This window comes from Trachurus japonicus, chromosome 6, assembly GCF_045865225.1.
Source record: "Trachurus japonicus isolate A0001 chromosome 6, Traja_1.0".
NCBI lineage: Eukaryota > Metazoa > Chordata > Actinopteri > Carangiformes > Carangidae > Trachurus > Trachurus japonicus.
In genome coordinates, this window is record NC_140912.1 from 36,154,942 (window position 1) to 36,169,134 (window position 14,193).

At 43.9% G+C, this 14,193-nt stretch overlaps 2 protein-coding genes across 3 annotated transcripts in view; one reads left to right on the forward strand and one right to left on the reverse strand.

Annotated features, from left to right (window-relative positions):
- The window catches only part of LOC146986584 (uncharacterized), a 387,075-nt gene that overhangs the window by 257,966 nt on the left and 114,916 nt on the right, over positions 1 to 14,193 (forward strand). The gene's annotated exons all lie outside the window — the stretch shown is intronic.
- The window catches only part of spg11 (SPG11 vesicle trafficking associated, spatacsin), a 51,412-nt gene that overhangs the window by 7,889 nt on the left and 29,330 nt on the right, over positions 1 to 14,193 (reverse strand). The window contains exons 23-32 of one of the 2 annotated variants that reach the window (XM_085780289.1): positions 13,419 to 13,654; positions 12,384 to 12,492; positions 11,712 to 11,871; positions 9,541 to 9,831; positions 8,524 to 8,724; positions 6,623 to 6,730; positions 5,672 to 5,846; positions 4,943 to 5,157; positions 2,966 to 3,842; positions 1,827 to 1,975 (exon numbers count right to left, since the gene is read on the reverse strand). In XM_085780289.1, coding sequence (XP_085636415.1) covers positions 1,827 to 1,975; positions 2,966 to 3,842; positions 4,943 to 5,157; positions 5,672 to 5,846; positions 6,623 to 6,730; positions 8,524 to 8,724; positions 9,541 to 9,831; positions 11,712 to 11,871; positions 12,384 to 12,492; positions 13,419 to 13,654 — 2,521 coding nt within the window. The remainder of the gene's footprint in view (positions 1 to 1,826; positions 1,976 to 2,965; positions 3,843 to 4,942; positions 5,158 to 5,671; positions 5,847 to 6,622; positions 6,731 to 8,523; positions 8,725 to 9,540; positions 9,832 to 11,711; positions 11,872 to 12,383; positions 12,493 to 13,418; positions 13,655 to 14,193) is intronic. The other variant, XM_085780290.1, reaches the window with a different exon arrangement.

A 14,193-nucleotide genomic window follows, 5' to 3' on the forward strand; every position in this document is an offset into this window, starting at 1 on the left:
ATGTATGGGCCTGTCCCATTCCTCCACACTTGGCTCAGTGCGCTTGGTTACGCACACACTTTGGTGACGTTTTGCCGGCGGAACGTATATTTGCATATAGTGTGCAAGCATGGATTAAGTGGCCAAGAGCGTGGGGAGATATTTAAAAGCAATCGGGACAAACTTGACAAGTGCAGCCTGTGCCGTTGCGCACAGCACACTAGCACAACTACGACACACAGCACAGCAACAGTTTTAATAAACAGTGCTGCTGGATCACAGTCTCATCTACTCCTAAAGTGTCTCTATGCGCAAGATTCAAATCATAAATGTGTAAGCCCAACTCTGTAAGTAAATAAAATAAACAAGAAAAACGGAAATATAAAAACATGACCAGAGCATGATGAATATAAAATATGACATTAAAAGTCATAATTATGAGATAGAAAGTTCATTTCATGTTATTGAGATTAATTCAATCACATTTCCTAAACGTGACTTGTGGCAGCCGGTGACGGCGGACTTCACCGTGATGCATTGTGGGATTTATACTTGGCCAAATACCGCTCGGATGCGGTCTTACCATAAGTGTGGGTGAAGTGCAAATCAAGCGCGCTGCACTTTCAGTCGTTGGAGAAACGGGACACACTTGCGCACTGACACTAAGCCCGTGAATGCGCACGCCAAGTGCCCAAGTGTGTAAGTGTGATCGAGTGTGCATATTGGGACAGGCCCCATGTGTGTTGCCCACTGGCTTGTAAATTGATGAAAACGGCCGTGTTTTTGTTTTTAGGTGTCTTGGTCATATCAAATTATACTTATAATTTGTTTATTACAAAATGTAGATTGAAACATTAATGTAGACAACTGTTTTTTTTTTTTTTTTTACTCACCTATGTGTTAATGTTTATCTGTAAAGGATCCTCAATGATGCTATTAACGTGGGTGATCTATAGGACGAATCTCCTTGTTGTTTACAACTACTTCCGGGTAGAAAACCAGCATTCGAACAATAGTGACGGACGAGAGTTTCGCTATATATATATAATTTTTCATGTTACTATATCGCCGTTTAGACTAATCTGATGTTTGTAAAGTCTATAAAAACCAATGATTGAACAAACATTACTATTTATGTGTGAACATTTTTGTAATTAGTCATGGTTATCATAGATTAGCCGGGCTAACGGTTAGCTACCTGTCTAACTTTAATAACTCAGTGACTCAATAAACAGTCCATGAAAAAATATTTTCTCCAGCGGATATCTGAGTTCCAACATGACTGAGCTAACTGGAGTAGTTTCATGTCGTGTCCCACAACGGGAGGGTTTTAACAGCTGACGTCCTGCTGTTAGCTTAGCTACCGCTGTTAGCTTAGCTACCGTTAGCTTAGCTACCGTTAGCTGTCCCTGTCAGCTGCAGCCACTGATGCTTTCTAGACACTGTGATTCCCCCAAACTGAATAAATACAACACTTAGCAACACAAACACACACAGAAATAGTAATGTTTCTTCAATCATTTCAGATTTTTCTAAACGGTGATAGGGCGTGAAAAATATGATACATATAGCTAAACTCTCGTTTGTTACTATTGATCTCATTCAAATTACGTGCTGGTTTTCTACCCAGAAGTAGAATGTAAACAACAAGGAGATTCGGTCTATAAATGTCTTTAAATTATTGAAAACACCACACTGCTCATTCACCAACAATGCAGAGATGTCAGTTCTTGGGCGCTTTAGCAAAACCCATATTCCTCCACCAGGAGGCGCTGCCATTGGACCGATGCTGTCGTTCCTCTCTTCTCCAGCGCTCTAGTCGAGGCGACGGGCCAGACGGGTCCTACCTTGGAGAGCTGGTACAGGCCCAGCACCTGTTTACAGTAGTTGTTGCCGTGGCGACAGCGGTCCACCAGCCGCCGCAGCTGCACGGCGACGGCGTCGTCGTCGTCGGGCGGCGGCAGCATGACGAAGGACAGACTGCTGAAGGAGGCGGCTGCAGCACAGACAGGTCAAAGGTCAAACTGTTCCTCTACGGGAAAGTAACTGAGTACTTTTACTCCAGTAGTCAAGTACTTGTTTACTTATACTTATACTTATACTATAATCACACATTCAACATATGAACAGATAAAGTCAGTGAGTTGTTTTGATGCTGAAACTTTTTAAAAAACTTTTTCCTTCACACTGATAAAGTTACTTAAAGTAATAAAACATTTAAATAAAGTAGCTACAACAAAAACAAAACACTTAAAGAAGAGAAACACTAACGTTTGTTTAGTTTCCAGCAGAAAAGAAGAAGGAAATTATATTATGAATGAATATTAATATGAAAAATGTTCTAATGTTGCTTCATGAGTCATTATATTATTGTTTTATGTGTTATTTCAGGTTTTACAGTTATAATCTTTAATTTATAACCATGTTGTGTTTTACATGTGACCTAACAAAGGAGTATTAGCTCTAAACTAACTCTGCTTATGTTTTATATTGAACTTGGTCCTTTTATAAATAAAATAAATAAATAATAAGAATTAAAATATGTTAAATTTTAAGAGAAAATAACTTTTTTTCTCCTCATCAGTGAAACTTGAGCTTCTGTTCTGATATTTTCTCCTCCTAATAGTTTCCAGCAGAAAGGAAGAAGAAGATCAGAGGAGTAAAAAGGAAATTATATTATGAATGAATATTATGAGGAGAAAAACGTTCTAATATTATTGTTTTATGTGTTATTTTTTTTACAGTTATAATCTTTAATTTATATTTATAGCTATGTTGAGTTCTTTTATGAATAAAATAAATAAATAATAAAGATTAAAAAATGTTCAATTTTAAGAGAAAATAACTTTTTTTTCTCCTCATCAGTGAAACTTGAGCTTCTGTTCTGATATTTTCTCCGTCTAACAACTTTCAATCTAAACTCACAACTCTGCTCTGGTGATATTTGACTCTAGTTGGTGTTAGTTGTAAAGGGGGCGGAGCTTACAGCTGCTCATCGTCTTCTTCTGCGGCGCAGCGCCCGTCTCCTCCTCCTCCTCCTCCTCCTCCTCCTGTTGCCGTGGTGATTCGGGGCTCAGGTGACCGGCGGCGAGGCCTCGGCAGCGCAGCGCCACCCACAGGTCGGCGTGATGGAGCCCGAAGTACCGGCAGACACGAGCGGCTTCGTGGACGCCGCCGTCGTCCAGCAGCCGGCCAATCAGAGCGCTCAGGACGCTCCTCTCCTCCGCACTCAGACCGGGAGGAGTGGGCGGGGCCTCAAACGAAGGGGGCGGAGCCTCAGGAGGAGTGGGCGGGGCCTGGTGCAAAGTGGGCGGGGCTTCAGACGGCGGCTTCAGCCCGTCCAGACTCAGACACGTCTCTGAGTTGAGCGCTGAGATGTTGGAGAAGGAGAACTCCTTCATCAGCGTCTCGTACGAGTTCATCTCCGGGGCAACGGCGGCTGACGGCGGCAGTTTGAAGACGCTCTCCGTCTCCATGGCGACGGCGAGGACGTGTCGTCGGACCCGGCCGAGCCACAGCTTCTTCTCCAGACTCTCCAGCCGGTCCAGCGGAGCAGCCGGGCGGAGCAGCGACAGCCAGTGGCCGGCGAGGCTCAGCAGCACGCAGCGCTCCGAGACGTCCAGCAGCTCCGAGGCCGACGCTCCCGCCGCTCCCGCCGCTCCCGCCGCTCCCGCCGCTCCCGACGCTCCCGAGACCGGGACCGCCGCTCCGCCCTCGGCCTGAGATAGGAAGAAGCTGGAGGCCGACTCGGGATCGGTGCCGTCGGCCTTCAGCTGCTCCTGACTCCTCCTCCAGAAGCCGACGCGGGTCTCCAGCCTCCTCCACTGGGGCTTGGACCTCTGGGAGTTCACCTCCTGGAGGAGCTGCAGGAGGAACACGGAGGTGAAGCAGCACTCAACCATTGTCAACACATCAGACTGGTTGTTAATAAATAAATAATAAATAAAGTTTTCTAAAATGTTCTGCACAAATTATAAAACAGAAAGGTGAAATCCAGCGATCTGATTGGCTGTTAACTGTGATGTAATGAGCGTTTACCAGAGCTACTATTCTAAAACCTCATCAGCAGCACAGGCATCACTCCTCACCAGGCAAGGATGAATGGACTGTTACATTCGGGAGCAAAAGGTAAGTTTGAGGACTTTACTTTTCTTTCTTTCTTTCATTACTTTTCTTTCTTTTTTCCTTTGCTTTTCTTTCTTTTTTCTTTCTTTCTTTCTTTACTTTTCTTTCTTTATTTTTCTGTCTCTGTCTTTACTTTTCTTTCTTTGCTTATTTTCTTTACTCTTCTTTATTTCTTCACTTTTCTTTCTTTGTTTTTTACTTTATTTACTTTTCTGTCTTTCTTTCTTTACTTTTCTTTCGTTCTTTCAATTTTCTTTTTTTTTACTTTCTTTTTTCTTTCTTTACTTTTCTTTCTTTATTTTTCTGTCTCTCTGTCTTTACTTTTCTTTCTTTCTTTTTTACTTTCTTTACTTTTCTGTCTTTCTTTCTTTCTTTACTTTTCTTTCTTTCTCACTTATTTCTTTACTTTTCTTTAGTTCTTTCTTTTTTCTTTCTTTACCTTTTTCTTGCTTTCTTTACTCTTTCTTCACTTTTCTTTCTTTCTTTACTTTTCTGTCTTTCTTTCTTTACTTTTCTTTCTTTCTCACTTCTTTACTTTTCTGTCTTTCTTTCTTTACTTTTCTTTCCTTCTCACTTCTTTACTTTTCTTTCGTTCTTTCTTTTCTTTCGATCTTTACTTTTCTTTCTTTATATTTCTTTCTTTCTTTTTTCTTTCTATCTTTACTTTTCTTTCTTTACATTTCTTTCTTTTTTCTTTCTTTCCTTTGCTAGTGCTACATAAGCTAGGTCTTATCAATACCACATTTCATTGATAACTTTCACTGCTATTAAATGAGACGTCGTGGTTAATATTATTCATATTAAATAGGAGACGTGGTGTCGTGTGTGGTTGTGGGACCTGGCTGAGCAGCAGGCGGTGGGCCGGCAGCCCGGCCAGCAGCGCCACCTGTCTGGCCTGAGTGTATCGGCCCGCGGCCTGCAGAGCGTCCACCGCCGCCTGGAACTCCTCCTGCTGGACGGAGGGAGAACTGCACTGCAGCAGCCGAGGAGACAGGACGACCTCTGACCCCTGCAGCAGCTGGCTGAGCTGACTGAGCTTCCTGAAGTCTGGACCTGCACACACACAAGTAAACAGTTTACCACTTCTTCATCATCGTCTGTTTCCATCAAGGTTAGCAGTTTTTAAATGTTAATTAGTTTTTATTTTTATTTAGTTTTTCAGTTTGATTTTTTATTTCAGTGAGTTCAACAAGTCATGAATCAGTTTTAGTTTAGTTTTTATTCTTAGTCTTGGTTGTCGTTTTTATTTATTCTTAGTCTTAGTTGTAGTTTTCCAGGTTTTTGGAGAAAGCCTCTGTCAGACCTCTGAAGATGAACTTGTTCCCTTTTAGTTGCATCCATCCCATAATGCATCCATCCCATAATGTTCCCATCAGTCCTCATCAGATTCCATTCACACTTATCTACCCGTGGGTCTAAACTAAAACTAAGCTGATGTTATCTGACTAGACTTTACTGCAGTTTAGCATCCACACCTGGAGCTTGGAGCTGGATTTCCACTGCTAGTTTTAGTTTCAGTGAACTATAATATCCCTAGTTTCCATGACGACGGGCCCTCTGACCTCACCGTTGGACTTGAGCAGCTGGACGTCGGCGAGCAGCAGCAGCAGCCGGTGCAGGTGGAACTGGGAGGAGCAGCGCTGCAGCAGCGTGAGGAGCAGCACCGACGCCTGGCTCTCCACCCACTGCAGGGGCGGACACCCGGGGGGGGCGCCGGGGGGGGACGGGCCCCCGGCCCTCAGCTGCAGAGGACAGAGGACAAGAGTCAGCCGCTTTTTTAGTTCTTTCTTTACTTTTCTGTCTTTACTTTTTTCATTTTCTCTTTCTTTGCTTTTCTTTCTGTCTTTCTTTTCTTTCTTTCTTAACTTTTCTTTTTTTTCTTTCTTTACTTTTCTTTCTATTTTACTTTTCTTCCTCTATGTCTTTACTTTTCTCTCTTTACTTTTCTTTCTGTCTTTCCTATTTCTTTCTTTGCTTTTCTTTTTTCTTTACTTTTCTTCCTCTATGTCTTTACTTTTCTCTCTTTACTTTTCTTTCTGTCTTTCCTATTTCTTTCTTTGCTTTTCTTTTTTCTTTACTTTTCTTTCTTTACATCCTTCTTTTTTCTTTCTTTCTCTACTTTTCTTTCTTTCTTTCTATCTTTTTCTTTCTTTACTTTTCTGTCTCTCTTTCTTCACTTGTCTTTCCTTCTTTCTTTCTTTACTTTTCTTTCTTTTTACTTTTCTTTCTCTCTATCTTTACTTTTCTTTCTTTTTTCTTTCTTTACTTTTCTTTCTTTTCTCTCTTTACTTTTCTTTCTTTCTTTGCTTTTCTTTCTGTCTTTCCTTTTTCTTTCTTTGCTTTTCGTTCCTTCTTTTTTCTTTCTTTACTTTTCTTTATTTCTCTACTTTTCTTTCTTTCTTTACATTTCTTTCTTTCTTTTTTCTTTCTTTCTTTACTTTGCTAGTGCTAAGCTAGGTCTGAGGCCAGCCTGAGGGACACCCGTCTCCGTGGTGACGGATGCGGGGACATGACTCACGGTGATGAGCGTCCTCTGGAAGTCCAACAGTCGGGACTTGGCCTCGGTGAAGTTCCTGTGGTCGCAGCAGAGCTCGAACATCTGGAGCAGCAACACCAGGGGGCAGTCCTGAGACACGGGGGGGGGGAGTAATGTTACATGATTAACGTTACCACACAGAGTTGTTTTAGAGGGAAATACAGAGACTGCTTGATGAAAAACTGTCCCTGAAGGCAACGCGCATCAGAGGTTTTGCATGAATTTCCCTCTAAAACAACTCTGTGTGGTAACGTTGTGTTATTATCTCATAGCGTGGTGAATGTGCAGCTCACAACTTGTCCACCAGAGCGTTGTGGAGTTGTTGGATTGTGTATTTGATGAGTTTGAGTTTGAGTTTCACTGAGCAGCTCACGCCTCACACCCCGCCGATCTCAAAACAACATGCACTGATAGGGTTGCAAAATTCTGGAAATGTTCAAAATTGGACACTTTCCGTGGGGATTAACGGGAATATATGGGAATAAATGGGAATAAAGTCAAAAGAACTGATTGTTCATACAAGAATTAAAACTTGATAAAGTTCTACTCACAAATAAATCTGTGGAAGTGTTTTTTAATTGTATTATTTTGCATGGATGTCTGTTTATGACAAAACAAAATATTTACATTTATCCTTGGATATGATACAGTTTGTTTAAATTACCCCCAATTTCCAGTTATTTCCCATAAATTCCTATTATTCACATGCATTCCCATAATTAATAATAATTCATTTATTTATTTTGTATAGCGCTTTTACAGTGACCCAAAGACGCTTTACAGATAAAGTAAAATACATAAGGCACACAGGGGGAAAAAAAACAAAAAAAAACCTTAAGGGTAGGGGAGGTTGAATGCTTCGGTGAAAAGGAAAGTTCCGGAGGCGGGGTGCAGTCCGGGAGAAGGCACGATCGCCGTATGTTTTTAGCTTGGATTGTGGTATGGTGAGGGAAGAGGTAGTGGAGGAACGGAGGGTTCGAGTGGGAAGGAAAGTTGGAAAGTTTCCAATTTGGAATATTTCAAAAATTCCCCAGTTTAACTTCACATGGAAAGTTTCTGGAAATTTACTGGAAATTTTCCACCCCTTTCCACCCCTATGCACCGATAAGTAAGGGATAATGCCCGACGAGGTGTCCATTATCAGAAATTAATGGACGACGCGGAGGCGTGAACCGTCCGACGTGAAGCGGAGGACGGTTGCTTCCGCGAAGTCCATTAATTTCTGATAATCGGACACCTCGAAGGGCATTATCCCGTTTATACCATGGTCACTTACGAGAAAAATACATATTAAATAATTCAGTCATGATTTAATGTTGTTTTTATGGTTAAAATCATACGTCGTATCGTCTGTAACAATAAGCGGCTGAGCCGAGCGGACTATTTAATAACTCTCGTCGGCGATAAAAGAAAAAAAAAGAGGGACCTGCTGTGACCGCAGCGTGTTGCCATGGTGACTCTGCCACAGCCTGATAGTTGATCAGTGAAGGGAGGTGATGTGACGGCTTAAACGTTACGGTGACACAAAGTTTTTCAGAGGTCCAGTGCTTCTCACCGCTGGTGTGTTTACAGACTCCAGTGCCGTGATGCGCTGAAAAAAAGTTGTTTTGGTCCGAGTGTCCGTTGCCGTGGTTACCAACAAGCGTTTGAGCCAGCGCAGTAATATTTAGAACGTAATCAGGCTATTTTACCGGAACATCTTTATGGGTGTCCATTATCACTTTTTAATGGACACCCAGCAGCCAATCAGAATCGAGGATTCATCCAGACCATGGTATAATAAAAGGTGATGAACCTACTGCTGTGACTATAGGGGTTATGGTGAGAGGAGGATCTGACTAAAATGTCGAACTGTCCCTTTAATGACGATGGGGTGTTCTTACCCTCTGGAAGAGCTGGAAGCCCCGGAGCAGCGGCCGGACGCGGCCCCGCCCCAGCAGCGTCCTCCAGATGATCGACAGGTCGTGCAGCGTCCACTCGTGGTGCTCGGGGGCGTCGGCCAGGTGGGAGGCGGCCGCGCTCGCCGTGACATCATCGACCGACGTCAACACCCACACGCACAGGCAGGACACAAGCCCCGCCCCCTGGCAATCACAACCAGCCAATCAGAGCAGGAGGAGGAGGGGGAGTCAATCACAACCAGCCAATCAGATCAGGAGGGGGGGGGGGGGGGGGGAGAGAGGAGGAGGAGGAGGAGGGGGAAGAGGAGGAGGAGGAGGAAGAGGAGGAGGAGGGGGAGGAGGAGGAGGAGGGGGAGGAGGAGGAAGAGGAGGGGGAGGAGGAGGAGGAGGAAGAAGAGGAGGGGGAGGAGGAGGAGGAGGAAGAAGAGGAGGAGGAGGAGGAGGAGGAAGAGGAGGGGGAAGAGGGGGGGGGGAGAAGAAGAAGAGAAGGAGGAGGAGGAAGAAGAGGAAGAAGAGGAGGAGGAGGAGGAAGAGGAGGAGGAGGAAGAGGAGGAGGAAGAGGAAGGAGAAGAGGGGGAAGAAAAAGAGGAAGAGGAGGGAGAAGAAGAGGAGGAGGTGGAAGAAGAGGAAGAAAAAGAGGAAGAGTAGGAGGAGGAGGAAGATGAGGAGCAGAGGGAAGAGGAAGAGGAGCAAGAGGAGGAGAAGAAGAAGAGGAGGTGGAAGAAAGGGAAGAGGAGGAAGAAAAGGAGGATGAGGAGCAAGAGGAGGAAGAAGGGGAAGAAAAAGAGGAAGAGGAAGAAGAAGAGGAGCGGGAGGAGAAAGAGGAAGAAAAACAGGAAGAGTAGGAGAAAGAGGAAGAAGAAGAAGAGGAGGAAGAGCAGGAGGAGGAAAAGAAGACAAAAAGAGGAAGATGAGGAATGAAAAAGAGGAAGAAGAGCAAGAGGAAGAGGAGGAAAAGAAGAAGAGGAGGAGTGTAAGTCAACATGATGACATCATCACCTGGTGACAGGCGGCGAGCACGGCCAGCGTGGGGCAGCGCTGCAGCTGCGCCTCCTGCAGCAGGAAGCTGCAGGGCCGCGCCTCCTCCTGGCTCCGCAGCAGCAGCTGGAACAGCTCGGGGCCCCCGGGGGCCGCGGCCGAGCCCGGGGGGGGGGCCACCTGCTGCTGCTCCTCCTCCTCCTCCTCCTCGGGGCCGCGCCTCCTCCTCTGACTCAACACCTGCAGGTCCTGGAAGGCCAGACTCAGGTGAGCCTGGAGGGCGGGGCCAAACTGAGCCGCCAGCGACCTCACCTGGAGGAAGAACCAAATATGGTCACGCATCATCTGTCAGTCGGTAATAGAGAGTCGAAGCGGAAGCAGGAAGTAACGTCGCCATGGGAACTCAACTCCGAAAAACTCTCCATGCAAGTGAACGGGAGTCAAAGTTTTATTTCGTGATCCGATTGAATTGCGGCATGAGAAAAAACTCTGTCCTCCACCTGTTTAAAACATCACGTTTCATCCAGAGAAATCAGCAGTTTATCGTAAAACGGCAACGAAAGAATGTATTTAGTGTAAAGACGCTCTAGGACTACAGATCTGTGTCCCACAAAAAATACGTCACCAACTGACACGGGAAAGGAAGGACGCCATGTGGTGACGTCACCTACGCCACCTGGAGTCTTTCTGGTTTCTGGTTACTCTTCTGAATTTTATTCCACAGTAGTTTTACAGAGTTTTTTCTCATGGCACAATTCAAACGGATCACGAAATAAAACTTGGAGTCCCGTTCATTTGTATGGAGAGTGGAAAAGAGAGTAACGACACCACCAATGACTCCCGTGGTAAGGGTTTAAGGGTTTAAGGGTTTAAGGGTTTAAGGGTTTAAGGTTTTGCGCCCCTAGTGGCAGGATATGGGTATTGCAAAAGCGCCCAGAAAACCCATTCACTCCAATGTATGTGTGTTGCCCACTTGCTGCTAAATTGATGAAAACGGCCGTGTTTTTGTTTTTAGGTGTCTTGGTCATATCAAATTATACTTATAATTTGTTCATTATAAAATGTAGATTGAAACATTAAAGGTACAGTATGTAAGAAATCTAAAGCAACTGGCCGTAAAATCCTCTTAATATGTCACAGAGACTCAGGAATAATGTTCATATAACATGATGAACTCACCAACAACAATAGTACAGCCAGAGTATTCGCATTAAAACATTTTTTTTGCAGACTGCAAATCATGTTTATGTTTTGAATTTACGTGTTGGCATGTTGCGCCACCTAGCGCTCTCTCCCAGTCAGTGGCATTCAGCCTCCGGTCTGCTTCCACTGAGCTGCCGCTACGGTTGGGAGAAAAAACAAGATCGCTGTGTTTTGAATTTGACTGCAGTAACCGTTTTTGGCCACATTCTTACATATGGCACCTTTAATGTAGACAACTATTTCTTTTTTGTTGTTTTTTTACTGGCCTATGTGTTAATGTTTATCTGTAAAGGATCCTCAATGATGCTAATAACGTGGGTGATCTATAAATGTCCTTAAAGGGACAACGAGGAGTTTCTAATCGGTTATAAAAAAGTCTCACGTTAATGTGGATGAATCTCCGCTACCCACACTTGTTAATGGGCCCATTTTCGATAAATATATCGATCTGTCTCCATGGTTATTTTGTTATTATTAGTGGTGGCGGAGATGCTGGGCGAGCCGACCAGCGTTTCTTTACTTTCAGTTTCGCAACGAGTCATGAGAATAACACCGCTGAATCGCCGTTTATGGTCGGAACTACGACGGTATGTGATCCTCTTTGAACCTCTGACTTTAATTCTTGATGAATGAAAACATGAGTCTGTCTTGCGCCGGTCAAAAGAATTTTACGGTGCGGAGGCTCATAAATGTAGTGAGAAAACACTTCACTTTTCCAAAACTCCTCGTTGTCCCTTTAAATTATTGAAAACACCACACTGCTCATTCACCAACAATGCAGAGATGTCAGTTCTTTATTAAAACCCATATTCCTCCACCAGGAGGCGCTGCCATTGGACCGATGCTGTCCTTACTCTCTTTTCCAGCGCTCTGGTCTGAGGATGTAGAGGTGCAGGGGCGTCATGCAACCGTCGGCTCTCACATTTCCATTGAAGGTCGGCTACAGCTCCCCAAGCACAGACTTTGTGTGTGTGTGTGTGTGTGTTCACCTGCTGCGGCGGGAAGTTGTGCAGTTGGACGAACAACAGGAAGTGGATGAACTGTCCGTCGGCGGCGCAGTGGGCGGGAAACACGGAGCTGAGCCTCAGAGAGTGAAGCTGACAGAACTGGACCGGTAACGACCAATCATGAGACGCCTGGTAGGACGACCTGGGGGGGGGGGGGGGAGAGAGAGAAGGGAGGAGGAGGAGAGGAGAGGAGGAGGAGGAGGAGGAGAGGGGAGGAGGAAACACATGAATCTTGTTGTGCATGTCGCTACCTGATTTGTGACGTACGGCAACTCCACTTGGACAAACTTAGTTGAATTGACTTTTAGTGTTTACTCTTGCCTTTTCTCGCCGGCCTCATCACCACAAACAATCACAACTAACCACAACACTCACTGAATAAACGAGGCTGTCTTATGATGGACGTCTGCGTTTTTTAACATTTTTTAAATAATTTTCACAGCACCGTATTTTAAATGTACAGAACTTTAAGCAGACTTCGGGCAGCGCCCAACTGAAGTTTGTCCAAGTGGAGTTGCCGTAGACAGCTGTCCAAGATGGCGGCCGTTTTGTCACAAGTCGGGTAGTGACGCTGCAGCTGAATCTTGTTGTGCAGCAACAGGAAGTGAAGTTCTATGACATCATCGGTGTGAGCGGCGAGGGGGGCGGAGCTACCTGCCGATGCCTCTCTGCTCCAGACTGTCGGTCACCGCCGCCTCCAGGCAGCCAATCAGCTGCTCCGCTGCTCCGGGCTCCGCCTCCGCCAGCTTCACCGCCTGAGACACTGAGACAAGACACAGCAGAGTGGAGAGGAGCTATCTCATTCTACCTAAAATAAGTATATTTATACATATAGATACATAGTTATACACAAAAAGCAGCTTGTTTTTAGACACTTTTTACTTCTTTCAAGCAGATTTTCACTTAAAATAATCTGATAGTGGAGCAAGTTTTTCTTCCTTATTACAAACACAAAAAACTTGCTTTCACTGGCAGATTTTTCTACTTATTTCAAGTGAAAATTAGTTTGAAACAAGTGAAATTGCACACTAAAAACAGTTGGGTTAAAAATGAACCCAATTTTAACCCAACTGCTGGTTCAAATAAGGACAAAGCCCTTTTTTGGGTTATTTTACTCTTTTTGATCCAACTTTTGGGTTGAATATTCAGTTATCCTAACTACAACGTTGGGTTATTTTTAACCCGACTATTGGGTCGTGTATAAAGCACTTGCTCGACCCAATAGTTGGGTTAAAAATAACCCAACGTTGTAGTGCGCAGACAGCATTTTTCAAATGAACCGGCCGGTCACAGAGTCACAGAATTACCCAACACAACAAATGGGTTACTCACTGAAAAATAACCCAATTACTTGCACAACCCAGGAATTGGGTTAAATTCATAGCCCTTTAACCCTGAAAATGGGTTAAACTCTGGAAAAACAACCCAAAAATTTAACTCAACACCAATAACTCAGAAATTGGGTTACAGAGATAACCCAACATTTTTTAGTGTGTGATCTAAAAACAAGTTGATTTTTAGGTGACAAGTCTTGTTTTAAGTAGAAAGAGATTAGTTTTGACTTGAAATGAGACATTTTGACAAGAAAGAAGACAAATATTATTGGAAAGATTTTGAGTTTTTGCAGTGTGTGTTGTTTACTCGGAGTGTGTAGTGGTTGTGTAGCAGCAGTGTGTGTGTGTTGTTTACCCAGAGTGTGTAGTGGTTGTGTAGCAGCAGTGTGTGTGTGTTGTTTACCCAGAGTGTGTAGTGGTTGTGTAGCGGCGGTGTGTGTGTGTATGAGGTTCAGGGCTCGGAGGTCGACCCTCAGCCTCAGGCTACTCGCTCCCAGCAGCTCACACAGACACACGGCGGCCGACGCCACCGACGCCACGTTGAAGAGCTGCAGAGCCAGTCTGGAGATCTGCTGCAGGGCCCGCTGCACGCTGACACACACACACACACACACACACGTTACAACCAGAGATACACAGAGTACTCAACCCCAGTACTTCAGTAAGAGTACAGTACAAATACTACTGGTCAAAATTTACAAGTAAAAGTAGCTCAGCTCAGTCGACATGTTACTCAAGTAAGAGTAAAAAAGTACTTTAGTTGCTTTTAAAGGTACTTAAGTATCCAAAAGTAACATGTTTTTAAATTTTCTTTAAAGGGACAACAGTGCAAAAACTCAAAATCTTACCAAGAATATTTGTCTTATTTCTAGTCAAAACAATCTCATTCTACTTAAAATAAGACTCATCACATTTAAAAAGCAGCTTGTTTTTAGACACTTTTTACTTCTTTCAAGCTGATTTTCACTTGAAAAAAAATCTGATAGTGGAGCAAGTTTTTCTTTCTTATTACAAGCACAAAAAACTTGCTTTCACTGGCAGATTTTTCTACTTATTTCAAGTGAAAATTAGTTTGAAACAAGTGAAAATGATCTAAAAACAAGTTAATTTTTAGGTGATGAGTCTTATTT